The 21,329-nt window shown below is 61.3% G+C and overlaps 1 protein-coding gene across 7 annotated transcripts; it reads right to left on the bottom strand.

The window, feature by feature from the left end:
- Positions 1 to 5: 5 nt before the first annotated feature.
- On the bottom strand, positions 6 to 20,767 carry Scrib (scribble planar cell polarity protein). 7 transcript variants are annotated; one of them, XM_027951217.3, is made up of 38 exons: positions 20,553 to 20,767; positions 19,074 to 19,191; positions 18,920 to 18,998; positions 18,737 to 18,826; positions 18,598 to 18,654; positions 18,448 to 18,511; positions 18,258 to 18,332; positions 18,047 to 18,191; positions 17,451 to 17,569; positions 16,319 to 16,518; positions 16,081 to 16,247; positions 15,869 to 15,999; positions 15,650 to 15,775; positions 14,804 to 14,959; positions 13,802 to 14,197; positions 12,690 to 12,752; positions 12,144 to 12,233; positions 11,545 to 11,622; positions 10,471 to 10,794; positions 10,292 to 10,372; positions 9,961 to 10,218; positions 9,463 to 9,573; positions 9,076 to 9,369; positions 8,818 to 9,006; positions 4,426 to 4,536; positions 4,293 to 4,349; positions 4,127 to 4,201; positions 2,823 to 2,885; positions 2,349 to 2,432; positions 2,072 to 2,179; positions 1,836 to 1,983; positions 1,613 to 1,766; positions 1,348 to 1,533; positions 1,123 to 1,265; positions 1,010 to 1,047; positions 804 to 878; positions 471 to 522; positions 6 to 382 (listed from the first exon to the last, which is right to left on the bottom strand). In XM_027951217.3, exons 1-38 carry the CDS (start codon positions 20,709 to 20,711, stop codon positions 237 to 239), a joined length of 5,010 nt encoding a protein of 1,669 aa, XP_027807018.3. In that variant the 5' UTR covers positions 20,712 to 20,767; the 3' UTR covers positions 6 to 236. The 7 variants fall into 7 exon arrangements, with proteins under 7 accessions (XP_027807018.3, XP_027806974.3, XP_027807002.3 ...); XM_027951173.3 differs by lacking the exon at positions 804 to 878 and having other exon boundaries at positions 14,804 to 14,962; XM_027951201.3 differs by lacking the exon at positions 804 to 878 and having other exon boundaries at positions 10,313 to 10,372; positions 14,804 to 14,962.
- Positions 20,768 to 21,329: the final 562 nt, after the last annotated feature.

Below are 21,329 nucleotides of genomic sequence, written 5' to 3'. Positions count from 1 at the left end.
AGGGGTTAAAATGTAGTCAATTTTATTCTCCTTAAACCACAAAATAGAGTCTTTGGTTGTACAAACGTCACTAGTTACAGTCTCGCCAAGAGAACCCGCTTGGGGTGGGGCAGTCAGGCACAGGCCAGGCCCCTGAGGGGTCTCTTTAAAATGCTAACACCCAGGTTAAAAGACTGGGGCAAGGGTGGTGTTGGAGCTGGCAGGCCCCCACCCCAAGTCTGGGGAGGCCCCGCCCCCTAGGAGGGCACAGGGCCCAGGCCCCGGCGCCCAGGCCGCAGGGGGCGACGGCTGCTGCACAGCGCCACATCTTCAGGGCCCAGGGAACTGGGGGAGGGCCTGCCTAGGAGCACCAGGGCCACCTCTCCATCCTCCTCCTGAGGGCCTGGGGGCGGGGCGGGGGCAAGGACAGGAAGTAAGCCCAGGGTGACCAGGCACCCTGGGAGCTTACCCCCAGCCCAGCACCAACTTACCAGGGCTAGGAGTTGGTTCCAAGGACCTCAGATCCTCAACAAAATCTGGCGACTGTGATGGGAAGAGGGGCCGGTCAGGGCTGGTCCAGACCTGGCTGAAACCACCCTGGTGGACCTGGCCGGTCCCCCTGGCTCTGAGGCCCACAGAGCCTGGGTGAGGGCACAGCACAGCTGGGCTGCAACGGGAGGGAAGAAGAGGGGGGAGGCCCCACACCAGAGAAAGAGCAGGGAAAAGCAGGGGTGGACAGAGCTCAGGTGGGACAGGCACAGGGGAGTGGCAGGAGCGTGCACTGGGCCCATGCGCGTGCAGAAGGGCCAGGAGACTGCCAGTACCTGGATGTCATAGACAGGTCTGGAAGAAGGGAGGGCTGCGAACGCCCTGTAGTCAAACTTCTTTCCAGACAAGGGCTTGAAAGGACAGCGTGAGGGGGAAGAGGCAGAAAGTGCGAGGGACAGAGGTGAGGGCGGTGTGGGGGAATCTGCACCGCCGCCCCCAAGCCGCAGGGGTGCAGGGGGGGAGACAGCTGCGGGTGGCTCACCAGGCGTCCCGGGGTGGTGCTGGTCTGGAGGCCGAGATCTGGGGTACAAGACACTGGCTTTGGGAAAGGCCCATAGCTGGCAGAACCCCCCCCTTCCTACCAGACACACCGACCTTCCAAGGGGGTGGGCGATGGGGTGGGAGCGGGCGAGGGGGACTCGGCCAGCCGCTCCAGGGGCCCTCGCTTGCTCCGGCCCTCCTGGGACTTGCTGAGCACCATCTGTGCGCGCAGGGCGTCCTGCTCCAGAGACTTCATCCTGCGGAGACCAATGGGTGGGCGGAGACCAGGGAGTGGGCGCGGCGGGGTCTGGGGGGGTGTCTGGGGGGGAACCCACTTACCTGGCCGCCCTCCACAGCGCCCGTTTCTCTGCTTCCTGGGCCCGGCGCTCCGCTGGGGACAGGGCCCGCTCTGGTGCCGCCAGCTCCGGGCTCTGCATGCGCAGCCGCTCCTGGTGGCGCCGCTCAGCTTTGGCTGTTCGCACAGGGGCGCTGCCTCCTGCGGGCAGCGGGGACGCAGGGCTGGGCCTAGGGAAGAGGGAGGCCAGTTGAGGGGGCGGGCACAGCGGGGGAGGGTGGGGGGGCAGGGGGAGGGGGCGGAGCTCACCCGCCCAGGCTGGCCCAGAGCGGCTCGTCTTCCTGGTGCTCCTCTTCAGGGGCCTCCCGGTCCAGGGCGAGCCCAATGTTGGGCCCGGCGGTCGCGGTCGCGGTCGCGGCCTCCTCCCGCAGCATCTGCGCCCTCTTCTGCTGCAGCTTGCGGGCTGCGGGGAGGTGGGCGGGTCAGGCGGGCACACACACACACCCCCCGCCCCTCCTCCCGCCCTCCTCACCTTCCTCCTCCTGCATCTTCCGCAGGTCGTCGGCACCCACCAGGGACACGCGCTTGGGGGGCCCCTCGGCCTGGGGCACCCGCACCTCCGATTCAAAGTACTTCTGCCGCTCGCGGAAGGAGAGCTGCTCCGGGGAGGCTGCGGGGGGCTGGGGAGGTGGACCTCACACTCGGCCAGAGTTCCTCCGCGGGCACCCACCCGCACTCAGTGCACCGCACCGCAGGGCGCCCGCCTACCTGGGCAGCGCAGTCCTCGGGAGGGTGTGCGGCGGGCACTGCGGCAAAGGCCCTGTAGGCCTGCTTCACGTTGGCGGGCAGCTCCTCCGGGGAGGGCGGGGAGGGCGTCTGGGGGCGGAGTGCCCGTGAGGCGGGGTGGGGGGCAGCTGTCCACTGCAGCCACCGCCCAACCAGCCACCAGCTGTCTCCACGGACTGCCACTGATCCCCCCCTCGCCCTGTCCCGTAGAGGGGAAGGAAACTGCCACCCCCTACCCCCTGTGGGATAGGACACTCACGGAGCGGGGATCACCTCTGCCCCTGGGGGCCGGGGAGCCCCTTGGCCAGGCCTGAGCCAAAGGCTGGATCACCCCGGGTTTTGTCTGCAAAGGGCAGGGAAGGGGGCAGAGAAGTACAGGATCAGGGGTCCAAGAAAGGAGGGAGAGAGGGAGGGAGCCAAGCTGGACAGCAGGGGCGGGGACATGCACCTGAATGCCTCAGCCTCCGGGGACTGGGCTGGCAGCTGGGCTCCAAATGCCCACCCCATCCTGCAGGGCAGGATGAGGGGTGCCTGAGGCCTGGCCCTCCTCTCGCAGCAGGATGGGGGGGCATGAGGGACCCAGGCAAGGGGTGAGTATACCGGCGGGTCCTTGGTGCTGGCCCACGTTCAGGGAGGGCTGGATCCCCTCCAGGAGCACAAGCATTCCCCTTGTGGAGGCCAGCTCCACACAGCACCCATCTACAGCACTCTAGGGGGCAGCAGAGATGCTCACCTGCTGGCCTCCAGGGGAGCAGGGGGCCTCGGCCATCTTCCCTCCAGTTGTTCCAGATGGTACCTGCAGGAACCAGCTGGTGGGTGGGGGAGGGCTAGGCAGAACTGTGTCCCCCAAGTAAAAGGATTTGGGGGTCCCTAGCACGCACCCATGCTGGCAGCACAGAAGCTGCTACTCAATTCTCTGACCAACCACACCCCCAGGGATATATCGGGACAGGCTTGGCCACCACAAAGGGTGTGCACCAGCCAGAAGGCAGGAGTTTGGGCATTCGCCTAGCATGTGCGAGGTCCTAGGTTCGATCCTCAGCACCACATAAAAATAAATAAAAAACATAGGTATTGTGTACACTAAAAAATCAAAATATTTTTTAAAAAGAAGGCAGGAGATTGGGCCTGGGCTGAGCAGCTAGCTGAGTGTGAGTTCACAGTAGCAGCTGCAGCCCAGAGCTGTGCAGAGGGGCCCCCAAACCCAGGACACCCCAGCAGTGAGAGCCAGGGAGTCCTCCCACGGTCCACCAGCCACTGTGCCCCCTCCTAATGAGAGGGTGCTAGGCCCCACCCCTGCTGCCCTCTCCAGGTTTTGTGCAGCAGGAGGGTCCACACCCAAAGCCCAAGCAGGCTCCTCCAGTCCCCAGGCCCACCAGGCCACTCAGTGCCTCCCCCACTGCTCCGGCAGCGTCCTCCCTGACCCGCCCCTGAAGCACTCACACTCCTGTGGGGTCTCCCAGCAGCAGCTGACTGGGCTCACCCTCTACCAGTGTTATTTATACCTCCTGGGGAGGAATGGGGGCTGAATGTCCTTCCTGTCTGTCCCCAGACCCAGTGCCCTGGATGCCACACCCAGTTAATGCTGAGCCCTTCTCCACTCACCCTGGCCTCCCAGGACACTCTGCAGCTGCTCCAGCCCACCCATTCCAGGGCTGCTCATGCCCGCCCTCCCCCACCAGGAGCCTGGAGAGACTCTGGTGACTCCAGCTGCCTCTACCTCAGGAGCCCTTCTGCCTGCCACAGGCTGGACTCAGTTCCCCATACCCAGCTGACTGGTAAGGATGAGGCAAGGAAGAGGTCGGGGGCTTTCAAAGGACCCCCCTCCACGCGTGACTAAGGTCAAGAAGTAAAGGGTAAGACGCGGCTAGGCTCCTCCAACCCCAGCCCGTGCCCCACCCCACAGAGGCTCCTCCATGGTGGCCTCGGCACTCAGCCCCTGGCAGTGGCTGGCCAGGTGAAGAGGGAGCTGACAGGCTGGTGGGCAGATGGACAAGGCGACAGGCGGGTGCAACTCTGCACACGTGGGACACTGACCCTGTGCACACTGCCAGTGCCGGGCAGAGCAGCCAGGACACGGTAGTCCAGCTTCAGGGGCTGCAGCCTCTGGCCCTGGGGAGCAGAGTGACACTGCTAGCTGGCCTGTGTGCCTGGCATGGACTGCACTGCTTCAGAGCACAGAGCCAGGCCCCATGGGACTCACCGTGCCCTCCACAGCCTCAGGTCCCCAGTGTGGGGTCTGAATGGGCAGTTCCTTGTCCTGTGAGGGGAGCAGACAAGTCAGGCATCAGCAGTTCAGGTCCCCGGCCCTGGCTGCCAGCCACAGGAGTTCTCACCTTGCTTGGGCCCTCAGGGCTCAGCTCCCGGTCGATGGACGAGATGCTCTCCAGGCTGTTCCGGTGGCTGATGCCTGCTGCAAAGGGGTTGGCAATGACACCTGGGGACACCTGAGAGGAGAGGAGTGGCTGAGGGTGGGGTTCCCTGCCAGTGAGGTCCCATCTCCAGGGCAGACTGAAGCCTGGGACAAGCAGTGAACACAGAAGCTGACATCCCACAAGCTCGGCTGACCACAGCTGAGGTGGCCTCTGTAGTCGCCCCAGGAACAAAGAACCAGAAGTCACCAAGATGGAGGGAAAGAAGCCATTTGTGGGTGATGCTCCCCAAGGGACACCAATGCTGCCGGAGGACAGGCTGCATCTAGAACGTGCACTGAGTGCTGAGAAAGGGTGCCAAGGAAAAACCCAACTAGTTCCAAACCTCAGAGGGAAATCAGTCAGGACCCAGAGACTGCAGTCTGAAGGACAGGGGCCTGCAGGAAGCTGGGTGGATGAGCCCAGGAGCAGGGCAAGGGCAGGGGAGGCCCTCCCAAGTGAGCTTGGGCCAAGGATGAACAGGCAACAGACACACAGGAACAAGAGCTCACTTCCACTCCACAAGGCACCAAAGGAACCATGTGGCTCTGCCACCGACAGCAGAACAGGGAGGAGCGGGCTAGCAGCACGGTGCAAAAGAAGGCACCAACCACCACCCTGACCACGGGCAGGTCCCCGCCATGGAGGGACACTCCTTGTAGGCTGAAACACAAGCTCAGCTGTGTTGTTTCTAAAAACAAGACCACCAAGACCACCAGGAACATGAGCTCTGGACAGAACACCAGTACAGGGCAGGCTCGCTCCGTGGCTCAGATCTGGACAACGCTGGCGGTCAGGCAGCACAACCTGCTCCTCAACCTTTTGGAGGGCTGGCCCAAGAGAGGCAGCAGGCCCTGCGGGGTGGGAAGGACCATCACATACAGAAGGACTGAGAGAGAATCCCACATCCGAGAAGGCTGCTCAAATATGGAAGGGCTGACCTGTGGTGCTGCCTGCAAAGGTGGGAGCTCAGCAGCCTGCAGGTCCAGAAATAATGGAAGGCCGCAACTGCTGGCCACTGGACACACAAAGAACACACGCCCCGAAAGCCAAGCACCACTCAGAGGTCACACCCTGGCTTCTCAACATCACCTTCCCTGAAGGAACCAGTGCTTGTGAGAAACAGCTACCCCAGGGCTGGGCAGGAAAGAGGGAGACCAGCTAAGACACCTGGAGTGAAGAAGAAAGTGCTGGAGAGGGCAGGTGACGTCCAAAGGACCCAACCTTGCCTCAAGTGCCTTCCCAGCCAAGGCTGAGACAACCTGAGCACCAACATCAACTGTGACAATGATCACTCATGAAATAAGCGGCACCATGCACTGATGGACAAGTATGTAACACAAACATGGTAAGGGACAGTACGTCCTCCGAGGGATCAGCAGCCACGACAGCCCTCGCTCAGGCACCATCAGCGGGGGCTCAAGCTGGCGGCGAAGCCTGATGAGAAACAGGAGATTCACACACACAGAGAACCTCCAGCCCAGAAAGTCCAAATCCAAATTCAAACTGTACTTGTGACCACATGCCCTTTGCCTCTGCAACACCAGAAAGCTGAAAGACCGTTATGTCAGACTGCATGGCCAGGGACCGTCGGTGTGGGAGACTTTGGCCAGCGGCTGAATGTAAGGTAGACCGTAGGTCTGCAGATAACTCCAGAGGAAGAGAAAGGCGGCAGCGAGTCCTCTGCACCTGACGCACAGGAGGCCAAGGGAGAAGTCTCCAAGTCCACATGGAGCAGCCTGCTCAGGGGCCTGGCACGATGGTGGTCAGGTGGGTGCTTGCTGAGCTGCTGGGCTATCTGTCCCTCTTGAGGCAGGCCCTACCACTGCCCCTCTACAGACAGAGACCAGGAGTAGAAGCCCAGTACCTGCCCAAGGCCTGGCGGCCAGCAAGACCCTGCATTTATCCAAACTGTGCAAGAGCCCTCAAATTGCATCAGCCCTAGATCACAGGCCAGGCAAGTTCTAGCACACGCTCGGCCACTGTCAGAGCACGGGGGAGGCGGGAATATGCCACTCACCAGCTGGCAGGGCATGTGGCAGGCAAACTGATGCCACAGGTGTGAGGCCAAGATGACTCAAGTGGGCCCAGTTTAGGAAAAATTGTGAGGGTGAGGACAAACACCTGTCCCATTCCTGGGGGGGGGGGGGGGGGGTCAGAGAGTCCTGGTAGACAAGGGCCAGCTGTGCAGGGTCCTTTGAGATTCGTGAGAAGCCAGGAATCCAGACGCTGCTGTGGAGTCCTGGGTTTCAATGTGGGCTCCTCTTTCTCTTGAGTGCCACGCATGGGGCTGGCACCTCGGTGGGCCAACCAGCCAACTGAGCCCACCAATGTGAAGACCACTTCAGAACTTGTCCGTTACAAACAGCAAGGACCACAAAGAAACTACAGCAAACGCTGCATAGGGAATGAAACAGTCCACCAGCCAGGCACCGGGAAGGAGGCCCCGTGTCACGGCTGTAGACCACAGGGCTTCTGCTATGGAAGCACAGCAGCTGGCCAGGGTTTACGGGAACCAAGAACAAGAGCAACCTAGGAATATGCTTGAGAATAACTCACCCCAAATACCAGGGCCCCAACCAATTCCTGTTATGGAGCCTGGCAGATTCACTCAGAAGCAAAACACAACACACAGCACTTCTCAAGGAGACAAAAGAGCGAGTGACGTGGGTGATGAGGTTTTGGGACACACTGTAATGTAAAATGGCAGTATGCAGCTGGCACGGGGACCTAGCCCCGAGTCAAGCCTCGGAACACCTGGGGCTGAGCACACAGCGCAGTCGCATCTCCCCCAGGTCAGCAGGAGACGAAGGTCAGGGCCAGTCAGGGCACACGGCCCTCCCCTTGAACAACAACTCCAGATGGACACAGGCTGCATGTTTAAGAAAAGCACAGAGGTGCTGGCAGAAAACAGGGCCACGTCTCCATGATCTGCAAAAGCAGAGTTTTCCAGACAACTTGATAAAAATCATAGTTTTTTTGTGACTAAAATACACAATTTTAAAAAGGAAACAAAGATAACACAGCTATGTGCTACAGAGCACACGTGGGTCACCTGTGCCCAAGGACGGTGGGTGGGCACCTGCCGGGTGACAGCAGCCTCAGGTCCCGAGGAGTCCCGACACTCCCAGGGAAAGCACTCAGCTCCCACGGGCAGAGGTCCAGGGGCTCTTGGCCCTGCTCAGGGCCCTCTGCCCTCGGCTGTGGAGGACACCTGCCCAGACTTTAGCTGTGACCCTCCAGAGGAGCCGACGCCAGGTGAGGGAACACAGGCCTGGCGTCACCTGGGCAAGCCAGTCCTACTCTGGTGGAAGTTCGCACCCTTCCCCCCGGTGTCCTTTCTCTAAGTCTGAAATAAATAAATGTCTTGAACAACATCCGTTAAATGTACACTTTAAGATCAGTGAAGAAAAGGCAAAACGCCTTCTGGAACCAGACCACTCGGGCATAGAGAAACTCATTCCCCAATCTACCAGCGCTCCCTCGTGGACAGCAAAGGGGGACGATGGCCAGCTCAAGTCCCACTGTGGCGACTGGGATGAAGACACATGGTTTCCCACAGGGCAGGCCCTCGAGGGGCCTGTGAGAAGATGCTGTCTGTGGCTCTCAGCCAGTGGTGTCTTTTTAGCTGGCATCTGGCAGGAAGTCACCATCCCAAAGATCCACTGTAAGAGCCAACCCAGGGTGGTTGACTATCCCAGAAACCAGGGCAAGAAGTGGAAGCCAGGCAGAGTGGTGACAAGACAAGAGGGCCGAAACCACTGGATGAAGACAGCCTGTCCAGGACGCAAGGTTCCTGGGCCTAGCCCTGGTCCCTCCTCTCCGCAAGTGTTGGGAGGTGGCTGACGCCCCATCTGCGTCTCTGCCCCAGTCTGAGCTCTTGCTCTGAGGCACAGAGCAGTCAGATAAGATGGTGGGGGGTGAACTCTGATGACAGGCCACCAGAGACCCTGGGGTCAGGCTGGGCCAGGGAGAACAGGAGGTCCCAGCTCCCTGTCAGCCACCTACCACGCCCACTCAGGTGCTCCCTGCCCAAGGCCTATGGCTGGACCTCTTCTCAAAGAACCAGATCCTGCCACTGCCCAGATACATCACAACCTTTTAGTGCTTCATCCTGCGCAGGCAGGAGTCTCCAGAAGGCACAGTGGCCAGGGCTCTGGAGAGAAAGCAGCCTGGCATGGGGTATGCCCACAGCTCCCACCTACAGCTGGCTCAGACTGTGGAAGGCTCTGCTGCCCAGCCCACACAAGGGTCAGCTCATTACAACCCTTTGGGACAGTACTGAGACAGCACCTGGTCCCCAGAGTGGTCACTAACCTCCAAGGCTGTGGTGGCACTGGTGTCAAACCCCTCACAGACGAGCACGGTCAGGCTGTCGCCCACGCTGCGCAGCAGCTGCACGGCCTCTGCGTGCGTCAGGCCCAGCAGGCTCTGCTGGTTCACCTCCAGCAGCCGCAGCCCCACGTGCAGCCGGCCGTCACGCCCGGCTGCCCCCGTAGGGCTTACCTGTGGAGAGACCCACCTGAGACTCTGAACTGGGACCTGCCTACAGAAGCAGAAGGGCAGGGTCCTTACCTTGGAAATGAAGATGCCCTCGTCTGTGGGGTCGCAGGGGTTCCCTGCATGGCCCTTGGCACCCCCACGGATGCTGATCCCCAGCTTCTCCCCAGGGGCCTTCTGGATGCAGAGCTCCCGCATGCCTGGAGGTGGAGGGTCCCTCCGCACCACCAGGGACAGTTCCAGGCAGGGCCGGAGCAGGGCACTGACCGCCTCTTGGTGAGTGGCCTCCCGAACATCCTGCCCATTTACTGCCAGAATGCGGTCCCCCACCCGCAGGCCACAGCGAGCGGCCAGGCCGCGGGGGAGCACCTGTTGAAGAGGGAGGCAGCAGCTGGTGGGCCCCCCAGGGTGGGCAGGACAGGTCCCCTCTGTCCAGAGCCACCCACCGGGGCCTCTATCTACCTTGGAGATGAATACGCCAGGCTCCTGGACACCAAACGGGTGGCTGGAATGGTCGGAGCCCCCAACAATGCTGAGCCCCAGGGGGCCCCCAGCCCTAGGCAGACGAACCTCCTGGGGACATGGGACAGGCCTCAGAGAAGGGAAAGAGTGGAAAGAAGTAGGGGAACTGCTGGTCTCTGTGGTTGGGAACAGAGTTCGGGGAGCCCCAGGCACCTGCAGGGATTCCCATTGCCTCTGCAAAACCCCACTGCCCAGACACCCATGCAGCTACAGCCTGGGTCCTCATGGGTGGCCTGGCAGGGAGGTGGTGTGGGGCAGGTGGACCACAGCAAGGAGTCAGCTCGTGGAGGAGGGCTCCGTTTCTCAGGCACATGGGGAAAAATGTGCAAGTTCCCTTCTGCCCAGAGTGGCTGCAGGGCCATGAGCAGGGGCTCTGGGAGAGTCCACACCCACAGCAGAGCTGAGCGGATGCCTGGCAGGGGGCAGCTGGAGGCTCACCTCCACTGGGTACGGTCCTTCTAAGGCAGCAGCCAGGAGACCAGGGGCCAGCCTGGGCAGCCCAGGCTCTCCAGGGGCAGCAGTGGTCGTGGTGGTGGCAGCAGCAACAGTGGGAGTTGGGGAGGAAAGTGGGGGGGTGCTGGAGGGAGGGGGTCCCCCTGTCTCCCGTTCTAGCAGCAGGGCGATGGTGGGGGAGGCAGCAGTCAGCAGTGACACAGCATGGTCATGCCTGGCCTCAGTCATGTCCACCCCGTTGATCTGTGAGGGGACACTCAGGTCAGAAAGGAGGGGCAGGACAAGGCACTGGGCAGGCCGTGCCCATCCCACTCACCGAGAGAACACGGTCGCCAACCTGCAGCGTGCCTGCTCGATGGGCAGCACCACCCTCAGCAATGCGGGAGATGAAGATGCCCTGCAGGGATGGGGGAGCCGCCACTGTGAGGCCAGCAGGCACGGCCAGCAGGCAGATGCCCCAGAGCCCTCCCTGCACCCCCAGCCCCCCTGCCTTACCCCGTCACCGGCCCGGTAGGGTGTGGAGCCTTTCCCTCCAGCAATGCTGAAGCCCAGCCCCTTCTCGCTGCGCACCAGGCAGGCCACATGGCACTGACGCACAGGCCCAGGGAGCTCAGGCTGCAGCAGGGGCAGGCGCAGGCCGCCTCCCCGCCGCTCTCGGGGGCTGTAGTCGTCCTCGGGCCGCAGGGGTGTGATGGTGACTGCGTTCTCAGGTTCTACCATGCGTTCCCGCCACACACGCATCTGCACGGCTGTGCCTGCCCCTCGGAGGGCCTCCACAGCCTCATGGTGCTCAGCGTCCTGCAAAGCCACGCCGTTCACCTGTAGGTGTGGGAGGCCCGGCACACGTCAGCACCCAGCTGCGGCCACCCCGACACCTGAGCACTGACGCCATGACAACGGCTGGTGTGGCCTCTGCCCACGCTTCCCTCCATGGATGGGAAGGGCAGGGAGAGGGGGTACCCAGAGCTCCTGATGGGCTTCGTCCCCACCTATGGCGGTTCCCAGAGCACAGGCATCTGCCCCTGGAACAGTCCACACCACTGACCTTGCTTCTGGAAACCTACCATCTGGGTCTGTCTGAGCAGCCCCAGAAAATGCCCAGGATTACCAGGTCACCGACCCCACACTCACACGCCACCTTGGACAGGAGCCCCCAAGAGAGGCTGGGATGAGAGCTGAGCAGGAGAGCAGGAGGAGCACCAGCCCTCTTCTGATACCCTCAGGGCCCTCACCCTTGTCCCCACAGGAAGGGCACAGCCTATATCCAACAGCCAGGTGCCCTGGTGGGGGTGCCAAGTCTCTCACAAGGATCTGAGCCCCCCAACCTGCTGGGGTCTGACCCCTTTCCCAGCCCTCCCGATTCTGGGGTTTTAGGTGCCTGCACTACACATCCTGCCCAAAGAGGGTTTGGGGGAGTCCTGGGGGCTGGTAGACAGCTCCTGGGGTCTGGGGCTCAGGGCTTCTGGAGAAGGTAGACAGTGCCCCCATCCGATAGGCACAACTAAATACCCCAACAGCCCAGATGGCACCCCAGAGCACAGGTGTCACTGGCCAGCAGTCACTACTCACCTCAAGGAGTTTGTCGCCCACTCGGACTCCAGCCCGGGCCGCAGGGCCCTCCTCAGACACCCGAGAAATGAAGACACCCTGGGGACAGGAGTTGGGGATTCCTTAAGAGCCTTCTGTCTTGCCCTTTCTGGGAGGCCAGGAGGCACTTACTGGAGGGAGACCTGGTCCCTTCAGACCCTAGCCCAGCCTGCTCTCTGGGGATGCTGCAAAGATCCCCAAGAACATGAAGGAAGACATACGGCCTAAGTAGAGACCACTGTGGGTCCTACGTCCAGGAAGTAGAAAGTGCGGGTCAGGGCTTTGACCCGGGCACTATGCCCAGAGTGTGTGAGGGAAGACCAGATTGCAGAAGAGAAACAAGCTGCTCTAGACTGTGAACTCCCACGTGCACACATCCCCGTCTGCCTGCTGCCTTGGGCCCAGCCTGTGCACTCTGGGGCTGGTGGCCAAGTGCAGGCAAAGCACACAGAAGACTGAACTGTGGGGCTGGCGGCAGGCATCCAACACCCCTTGGAGCAGAAGCCTCTGGGCCAGTGAGTGTAGGCAGGTCTGGGGCAGGAGAGAGCCCAGGGCAGCTATAGCCTGGGGCAGCTGCTCACCTCGTCATCTCCCTTGTAGGGGGTGGAACCCTTGCCCCCTGCGATGCTGATGCCAAGGCCCCCAGTCTGGCGCACGATGGTGAGGGTCAGCTGGAAACAGAGCAGACACTGTGTTTGGGAGGGCTTGAGCCGTCTGTGTGCTTGCGGCACAGCAAGGCCAGCCACAGACAGCTCCTTTTGGTTTCTTTTTGAGGTCCCTCCGCCTGCCAGGGTAGCAGAGGCAGAAGAGGAGCTGGGAGGAATCTGAGGCGTGGGGCAGTCACAGCTGCAGAGAATGAACACGGGTGGCCTGGCGTTGGCCCTCTGTTTGTCCTCTACAAGAAAGGCCGCAGTGGGGGCAGAGATGTGCTGCCTCTGCCAAAAGACCAGCAGGCCCTATCGGGGCAGCCCCAGGACCCCATTTCTGTAGCAGCTGCCAGGAGCTCTTCTGGGAAAGGGTCTATGCTTAAGTGATGGGGTGGGGAGAGGCAAGAACCCGCAGCCCAGGAAGCAAGGTCAGCAGCAGACCCGGGCCCAGAGCACAGAGCAGCAGTGAGCAGTACAGACCTCTTCCTCCTCAATGCGAGCAGGCTCTATCAGCAGGTTATTGGCCTGGTCAAACGACACGCCCTGTTAGGACAGGACCAGCGAGGCATGCAGGTTAGCCACCGCCAGGGACATCCACCACCTCACCAGCCCGGCCATGAGCAGACAAGACAGAAGGAAGACCACACCAAGCTCCTGTCGCCTGAGCCAGTCCCTCCCAACTTGTTCCTGGCACTGACAAGGGTTACCTCTGTCTATGACACAAGGCTGCAGACCTGACAGACGGTAGGGTTGGGCTGGCTGGGGGGAAGCTCCAGAGTGGGGCTGAGCCCAGGCCTAGCCATCCCTGATAGGACCCCAGGCTTCTCACTGCCACATGTCATCAACCCATGCTCAGGGTAGGGGCATCATGGGGGTGGGGAAGGTGGGTCCTCTGGGCAGCCTGGGGCTTTCTTTGGCATCAAGGGTCCCCATGAGCAGGAGGGACCTGTTATGAGCCATTGAGAACAAACTGAGGATCAGGAAGGCACAAGACAATTCCCCAAGAATCTGCTGGGAGCCAGGGATGTCTTGCAAGGAAGAAGAGTGACTGTCAGACCCACAGGACAAATTGCATGCCAGCAGCAGGGCCTCCTGGCCAAGTCATGGCTAGGCAGGGAGGATCCTGGGAGCCAGCAGCTCTCACAGAGGAGAGCATCCTGCCAGCGCCCCCTGTGCTCAAAAGGCTGAGGGTATGGAGTGCACCTGCCCTCAGCTTCTGGGTCCTGCTGGCCTGCAGGTCTAACGGGCAAACACTGGCCCAGAGGGTCGCCGTGAGCCTCGATGAAGGTCAGTGCTAGAGCGGAGGTGCCCAGGGACTGAGAGGGGCACATGGGGACGACACTGCTGATCACGGCAGACACTCATATGTCAGGGCTTCAGCTAAGGCCGACCCTGGGGACTTGTAGTGAGGCGCACACAGAGACGCAGCAGTCACAGCAGAGATGCACCCACCCCTCCTCCAGGCAGCCAGGGGGCCAGTGAGTGGAGGCCTGACCTGAGGGGCTCAGCCACAGGGCAGTCTGGGCTGGCCTCCATGCTGCCCATCCCCAGGTACCCTAGGAGGGCCAGAGAGGAGTGCACGTGAGACCCACCTTGACAGAGGGTGCAGAAGTCGCAGGTTCCTCCTTGTCCTCCTCTTCTGTAGTGGCCTCGCCTTCCTCCTCAGCCCTGTCTTCCTCCTCCTCCTCCTCCTCCTCCTCCTCCTCCTCCTCCTGGGCCCGAGGAGCCCAGGGCATGTGGGGGCCATTGTGCCAGGTACCAGGCCCTGCAGGGCCCTCCCCGTCGGGCTGCATCCCCTGCAGAAGGGCTACGACAGCCTCAGGCTGCGGAAGCTTAGAGATCTTGAAGTGCTTCTTGTAGTGGGGTGTGTCCTTGCGAATGAGCCGCTGCCTCCCACCTGGCAGGGGCCAGGGGGCCTCAAGCTGCCCCTCCTCACTCTCGCCATCTTCACCGGGCAGCAGTGTATCCTCTGCAAAGTGTACTGTGGGCTGTGCGGATGAGAACACAAGGGTGGGAGCAAGGCCCAGACCCCCCTCTCCTTCCAGGGAGCCAGGCTTTGTAGCTGGGTACACCCCAGAGTCTCAGGGAGGCTCCCTGTTGTGCCAAGGACAGGGACTCAGGACACTTTTGGTAAGAGACACACAACCACCAGCCCCAGAAGACGAGGGGCGAGGACGCTCTTTCTATAGACACAGAGCACACAAGTGGAGACTTTATGATACGCAAAGACCAATGGAGTACCTACAGGGGTCAGAAAAGGGGGCCATTTGGGGACAGTAAGTAGATGATGGACCTGACACTGCTGAACCTGGCTGTGGGGTGGGAACCCTTACACCAGCCTGCATCCTCCAGGAAACTCCTGCAACATGTTGCCTGCACCCAGGACTATCACCCCATCCCTACTCCTTTGCCCAGCTCTGTTAAGGGAATCCTGCCCTACACTCCACTCTTGTCTGGCCATTGTCTGCCACAGCCTGGTGACCGTCCACGTGGAAATCAACCCTAATCACACACCTGCTTGGCTGGGGCACAAGGCAGGCAGTCTATACTCTAGCTGCTAAAGCCTGGCCCACCTTCTCCCTGACCATCCTCACCTCAACGTAGTCTTCCTCTGTGCCTTCCTCCTGGCTGGGTGGTGTGGCTTCCTGCTGTGCCTCAGCTGCCGGACCCTCAGGCTCGCCCTCAGAGGCTGTGCTGGTGGGTGGGCCAGAGCCTCCACTCGAGCCTGACTCTGCACTCAGCCTCTTTTCCTGCTGCAGACAGTGGTATCAGGCTGCCCACAGGCCCTCTGCCTGGGCTATCCCAAGCACAGCATCCCCAGCAGGCTCAACCCTGCAGTAGCCCCAGGCCCCTGGAAACTGAGCCTCCAGAGCTACTGAAACACAAAATCACATTTACGCAGCCCAGCCCCTAGGAACGGCTCTCCCAAAAAGTGGAGGAATGAGGACCATACAAATTCCCATGAAGATATGGGCCTGACGTGAGGCTCCCCTAGCCAGGGGCAGGTGGCCCTGCCAGCCAGCGCATGCCCTCTGCTCACCATCCCACTCGCTGGTTCTGCTGCTCTCAAGGATCAAAAATGCTCCCAGATCCTGATGTCAGTTGAGCGCGCCAAGCCCGCTCTGCTGTAGCACCAGACCCCTCCCCAGTACTGACTATGTCCAGGTAGCCACACAAGTGCCCAGGGAAGAGGTCCTACCCCTTCCCAGACCGCCATCCTGTGTCACCAGCACGTGACTGGCACAGGCCCCGAGCACCCTACTCTGGTCCCAATATGCACACTGCACGAGCTCCCAGCACCCAGTCTGCCCTGCACCTCAGCCTCTCATAGCTCCCCCAGGCTGCTCCCCGAGCCCCACTCTGAGAACAGATGCTCCATCCAGGGTTTGGTGGCTGGGAGCTGGGGAGAGCTATCTGCCAGGTGCCGCCGTCATGCCTACCTCTTCTGTGGGTGAGGACGGGCCAGGGCCTGGTGTGCAAGGGCAGGCCTCACTGCGGCGCTCTTCCATTCCCCTCTTCATCACCTTCAGCTCGCTGGGGTGGGGAGTGGCCCGACGCTGCAGGCCCTGTGTCGGGGACAGGGATGAAGGACAGAGGCAGGGCAGGGGTCAGGCAGGGGCGAGGAGCAGGCACACCCAGGGTCCCCATGCCCCCCATACCCGCTTTTCAGCAGCGGCCTCCTCAGCATCCTCGTCACCCTCAGGGGCCTCCAGGAACTGGATGACGCTGACTCGGCTCAGAGGGGCTTCACTCCAGCTTTCTGAGGGGCTCCCCTGTTGCCCAGAGTCCTCTGCAGGAGACAAACATCAGAGGCCTAGGCTGGCCCCGAGCCTTGTCCACCCAGTCAAAGCCACAGCTGCCAGCAACCTACCGAGGCTGGGCAGAGGCTGCTGGGGCAGCAGGTAGCAGGTGAGCACCTTCTCGCCAGTCTGGGCATCGTCCTCAGTCTGGAACCGCAGCATGGGCTGCGCCTGGTTCTCAGCCAGCCACAGTGCCTTGAGGTTGAGGTGAGTGAGCGCGAACGGCAGACTCCGTAGCCTGGGCCAGGTGGGCATAGTCAGTGTGTGCTAGGGACACGACCAGTGCCCAAGGGCCAGGTGGACACTCACCGGTTCCCAGCTACATCAAGCACGTGCAGCTCGGCCGTGCGGGCGAGCTCAGGAGGCAGGACAGCCAGGCGATTGTCCCTCAAAGAGAGAACACTGAGTGCCACACAGCCTCCGATCTCAGGTGGTAGCGCCTCGAGGTGATTCCGGTCCACATTGAGGTTGGTGAGCTTGGTCAACTTGCCCAGAGAGCGGGGCAGGGCCTGGCCAGGAGAAAAAGGGGTCAGAGGTCAGCAGAAGACCCCTGGGGTATGAAGAAAGAAGAGGAGAATCCTTTGGGGCAAATTAAGGATAATGGAAATCATGATCAGCTTTAGCCAGGGATCCCCATGGCCTCTGGGAATCAGGGATGTAGAATTAAGCTATATCCCTCGCTCTGTACCCGCCTGCGCGCTGGCACCAAACCCAGTCAGGCCACCCAAAACTTCTGACTACACTGTCCATGGACCTCTCCTGCAGGTACCCTGGTGCAGACATTTCAGGGCTAGGTGCCTATGGGCCCCTCTGACGCATGGGCCAGCTCCTGCTCTGTCTGCCCCTTGGCCTCGCTGCTTTCTCTTCTCCTCACTGAGATACAGACATCCTGTGTGAAGGGGCGGTCCAGATGCCTTGCCCACCAGATGGTAGCAAGGTTGGTAACCACTCCAACCCCATTCCATAAACTTTCCTCTGTCCCGCTTTGCAAGGAACAGATGTACCTGAAAAGCAGCCCCCATGTCCGGATCCACATCCATCCCAAAATCAGACCCGTTCTTACCGGTCCTCCCCTCTGGCCCTTGCCCAGCACAACACACACTATGTAAAACAGGACCTTAGCTCTCTACTCCACCTGGCAGGGCCCTGCCCTGGCCCACAGACCCCACCCTGCCCTGGCGCCTACCAGGGAGCTCCCTCTTTGACCCAAAGTATTCTCCACCTGAGTTTGCCCCAGCAGGGGACACAGACCCCAACAAGCCTGGCCACCAGCATCTGCTAGCACGCAACACATACGGTGCTAGCAGCCCCTTCGGCTCTTGCTGTGTGCTGGCACTCTCACTGTACCCTACACACTCCAGGCCCCATCGTCTCAAGATGACGCTGAGGACAACTCCTTAGGAACTGAGCACCTCTCTGCCTGGTAGCCAGGGTTGCCTACCGTTAGCAGATTCTCTGTGAGGATCAGCTCAGAGAGGTTCTCACAGTCACCAATGGCCTCAGTCACCTCACACAGGCGATTCTGGTCCACTTTCAGGATAGACAGCTGCTTCAGCTGACCTGGTGTCAGGGAAACACAGTGATCAGGCTGAGTGGGGCCAAGGGCAAATCTGAACACTTGACCCAACCCTCCAGTAGAGACCAGCTTTCTGCATGGCTACAGCCAGATCCCATGGCTCCTCAGAGGACCCCGAGAACCCTGAGCTGCAGCAGACCTGTGCTCACCCTCCCGTCTTCTCCACTACAGACCTGAAACAGCCCTGCCCACCTGACTTCTTCTGGGAAAACACTATGCCCGCTATCCATGTTCATAAGACCTGAACCCACTCTGCCACGTGAACTACCCTGCCCCTGTAGGCTGATACCTAGATGTCTCAGGACCCAACTTGAGTCTTGGCCCCAGTTCCCTTCCTTGAGATGCTTCCAGCTTGGATGACATAAGAACCCTCATCTAATGCCCACCAGTACCTTTGCTGACAGCTTGTGGGGCCGCCTGACCAGGGCATGCAACCCCTAGGCCCCCCTGGGTGCACTGACCAATGCCATCAGGAAGCCGCTGCAGCAGGTTCTGGGACAGCAGCAGGTCTGTGAGAAGTGCCAGACCCCCCAGCTCTACCGGCAGCTCCTCTAGCCGGTTCTCAGACACATCCAGACACACCAAGCGCCTTAGGTTCCCGAGCTCCTAAGGGCAGGCACAGGGTCAGAGGACAGCAGCTGGAGGTAGGAGGCCAGTCCCGCCCTCACTCACCGGGGGCAGTGCTGACAGTTGGTTCCGGTCCAGCCACAGCTCCCGCAGGTTGGGCAGAGCTCCCAGAGTGTCCGGCTAAAAGAAGGGATAAGGACAGGAGAACCCAGTGTGGCCACAGAGATGCCCTGCTGTGCCCACCAGGAGTAACTGTCTTACACCCCTGTGCCCCACCCAATGGCTCCCAGCATACCAACACTTCTAGGTCGTTGCCTCCCAGATCCAGCTGTTCCAGCTTGACCAGAAAAGACAGGGACCTGCACAAGAGACAGTCCTGGTGTGGTCTCAAGGCCCAGGCCCAGCATCGCTCCGCCCACGCAAGGTGGAGGCCCAGCACACTCACGCAGGCAAAGACTTGAGCAGGTTCTCCCGGAGCTCCAGGGTCACTAGGTTGGCCAGACTGAGAGAGAGACCAGGGCTGAGACTGAGGGAGGCAAGGCCAAGCTGATCCTCCCCCAGACCAGTTCACGAGCAGCACTCACTTGCCCACATCCCCGGGCAGTGCCTGTAGGGACACGTCATTCAGGGCCAGGTGAGCCAGGCTGCGCAGCTGTGTGAAGCCATCAGGGAGTCTGGCAGAGGAAGGTGAAAGCAGAGGACCTCAGATATTCAGAGCAGGGCTGCAAGACTCCCACAGTCACACTGACCCCCACCACTGAATTCACCTGGACAGAGGATTCCCACTGAAGTCTGCAATCTCTAGGGCTTTGCAAAACTTGATGCTCTCAGGTATTTCAGGAATATCTGTGGGAAGGTCACCATAGAGAGATGCGTACAGCTGCCAGGACCTCCTTGTCTCACCCTGTATTGCCCACCTACCATTACGGGACACGTCCAGCTCCACCAGCTGCATAAAGTTGGCCACTTCAGGAGGCAGCCGTTGAATCTCGTTGTCACTGAGGCCCAGCTTGCGCAGGTTCAGCAGCCGGAAGAAGGGCTGTGAGTAGGGGGTACAGTCAGGGAACGGTTCCACAGCTGCAACCCCCGAGGACAGAAAAGGGCTCCTGAGGGGCCTGGAGTTGTGGCTCGGTGGTAGAGCGCTCGCCTAGCATGCACAAGGCACTGGGTTCAATCGTCAGCACCACATAAATGTAAAATAAAGATGTTGTATCTACCTAGAACTTGAGTATTAAAAAAAAAAGGAAAAAGAAAAGGGCTCCCGAACACTTAGAAAGTCCCAGGTCTCTAAAACTCTTCCTGCCCCAGGTCACAAGGTACAGGGATCTAGCCATGGTGCCCCAGTTGCTGAGAGGAAAACAGGGAAACACACAGCACCCGGCCCTGGTCAGACTCCATTTCCCACTTGACATCTCGTCCCCTGATCACCTCACAGGAGCCTCCATATCTGTTGCATCTCTCACGTAACTGGCCCAGCTGAGAAGCTGCCCAGAGTGACCCTCAGACCTCCAACCACCACCCTAAAAACTTCTTTCATCCACAGATCAGTCACCGAGGGACCCCCCCAATGGTGCTTACTGCTGCTTTCTGACAATAATCAATAAAAGCTCAACAAAACCCACAAAAAGAGAGGGGGAAAAAAACCCCTAAAAACAGCAAACTACCACAAAACATTCAATGCCATACACAGGAATCACAGGGCACACAGACAAGTTCTGTTGGTGACCACGAAACACAGAACTGCCCAGAGCAAAGCCACACCCTCCATGGCACCCAACCCCTGAACAACAGATCATTTAGACCCGTGTTCCTGAAAAGGAAATCTTTCGTGATCTGCTTTCTCTTGGCTCCTTTCTAGGGATTTTGGGAAGACCCTAGAAGAAAAACAAGCTGACGGGAAGAACCGTGGGACACGAGAGTTGACCCCACAGAGAGGTTGCAGAGAACAAACCTGACAGGCTGGGCACTCTAGGAGGCCCCACCCAGCCCGCACCCAAAGGGAAAGGCGGCAGTGCAGGGAGAATTCCAGGACCCCACCTTCAGCGCAGCCCAGCAAGTTGTATCCACTGCCACGCCAGGTCCACCTTCTACCCTGGTCCCATCTCCCTCCCTCGCCCCCGTGCACGGGTTTCATTCAGCAGCTCTTCGACTCCATCCCCAGGCACGGACCCAAGGACCGCGGCCACCTGGTGCTAGCACAGGCGGTGGGGGTGGGGGTGGCCGACCGGGGCGGGGCTCTGGCCAGTAAGAACCAGCTGGGCCGGCTTGCAGCTCGGTGCCCCGCCCGGCAGCGTCCGCCGAGGTCTCGCCCCAGCCGGCAGCCGCAGCGGGACAGTACCCGTCCAGTCCGCCGGGCGCCGCGCCTCGGGCGTCAGGATGGCAGGTGCGGCGGCCGCTCACCTTGGGCAGCTCGCGCAGCTGGTTAGCGTCGAGCAGCAGTTCCTCCAGGCTGCGGCTGTAGCGGTAGATCTCCTCGGGCACAGCCTGCAGGGAGCAGTGCCGCTTGTCCACCGACTCCACGTGCCGGTTGCAGCGCCACAGCGGGATGCACTTGAGCATGGTGCGGGCGGACGGCGCTCGCTGGCTCGGGGGGCGCTCGGCGGGCTCGGGCCGGGGGGCGGGGCTCGGCCCGCATGAGCGCCGAGCGCGCGGGCGAGGCGGCGCGCGGGGGGCGGGCCGCCGGGACCCAGACGCGGTGCGGCCGGCGCTGGGCCCGGCCCGCGCTCGGGAAGCGCGGCGCGTTCAGACTGTGGTGACCGCGCGGGCGGGGCCCGGCGACGCTCAGGTTCTCAGGCGGCGGCGGCGGCTCCGCATCCCCGCCCCCCGGCCCGCTCAACTCGCCGCCCGCCCGCCCGCAGAGCCGCAGCCGGAACCGCCTCTGCTGCCCGCGACGGCCTGCGACAACCGCCCGGCCGCGCTGCCCGCCGGGAAACCGAGGCCCTCCCTCGCCACCCGGAACTGCAGCCCCCAGAAGGCCCTGCGGCGCCTACGAGGACCCGTAGCGGCAGCACGCACAGCCTGCCGGGACGCTCCGCCCCGCCCAGGCGCGAGACGCGGCGGCGGCCAGACACTTGCACCTGTAGGCCCGACCCCGAGAACCACGAGCGGGGCGGGTAAAAAGGCACTCGTTTCGTCCTTAATTTAAGTGCCGGAGATCGGCGACTAGGCCTCCCCCAG

This window comes from Marmota flaviventris, chromosome 15 (assembly GCF_047511675.1).
Source record: "Marmota flaviventris isolate mMarFla1 chromosome 15, mMarFla1.hap1, whole genome shotgun sequence".
In the NCBI taxonomy this organism is placed as follows: Eukaryota; Metazoa; Chordata; class Mammalia; order Rodentia; family Sciuridae; genus Marmota; species Marmota flaviventris.
This window is presented reverse-complemented; position numbering and strand designations above follow the sequence as displayed.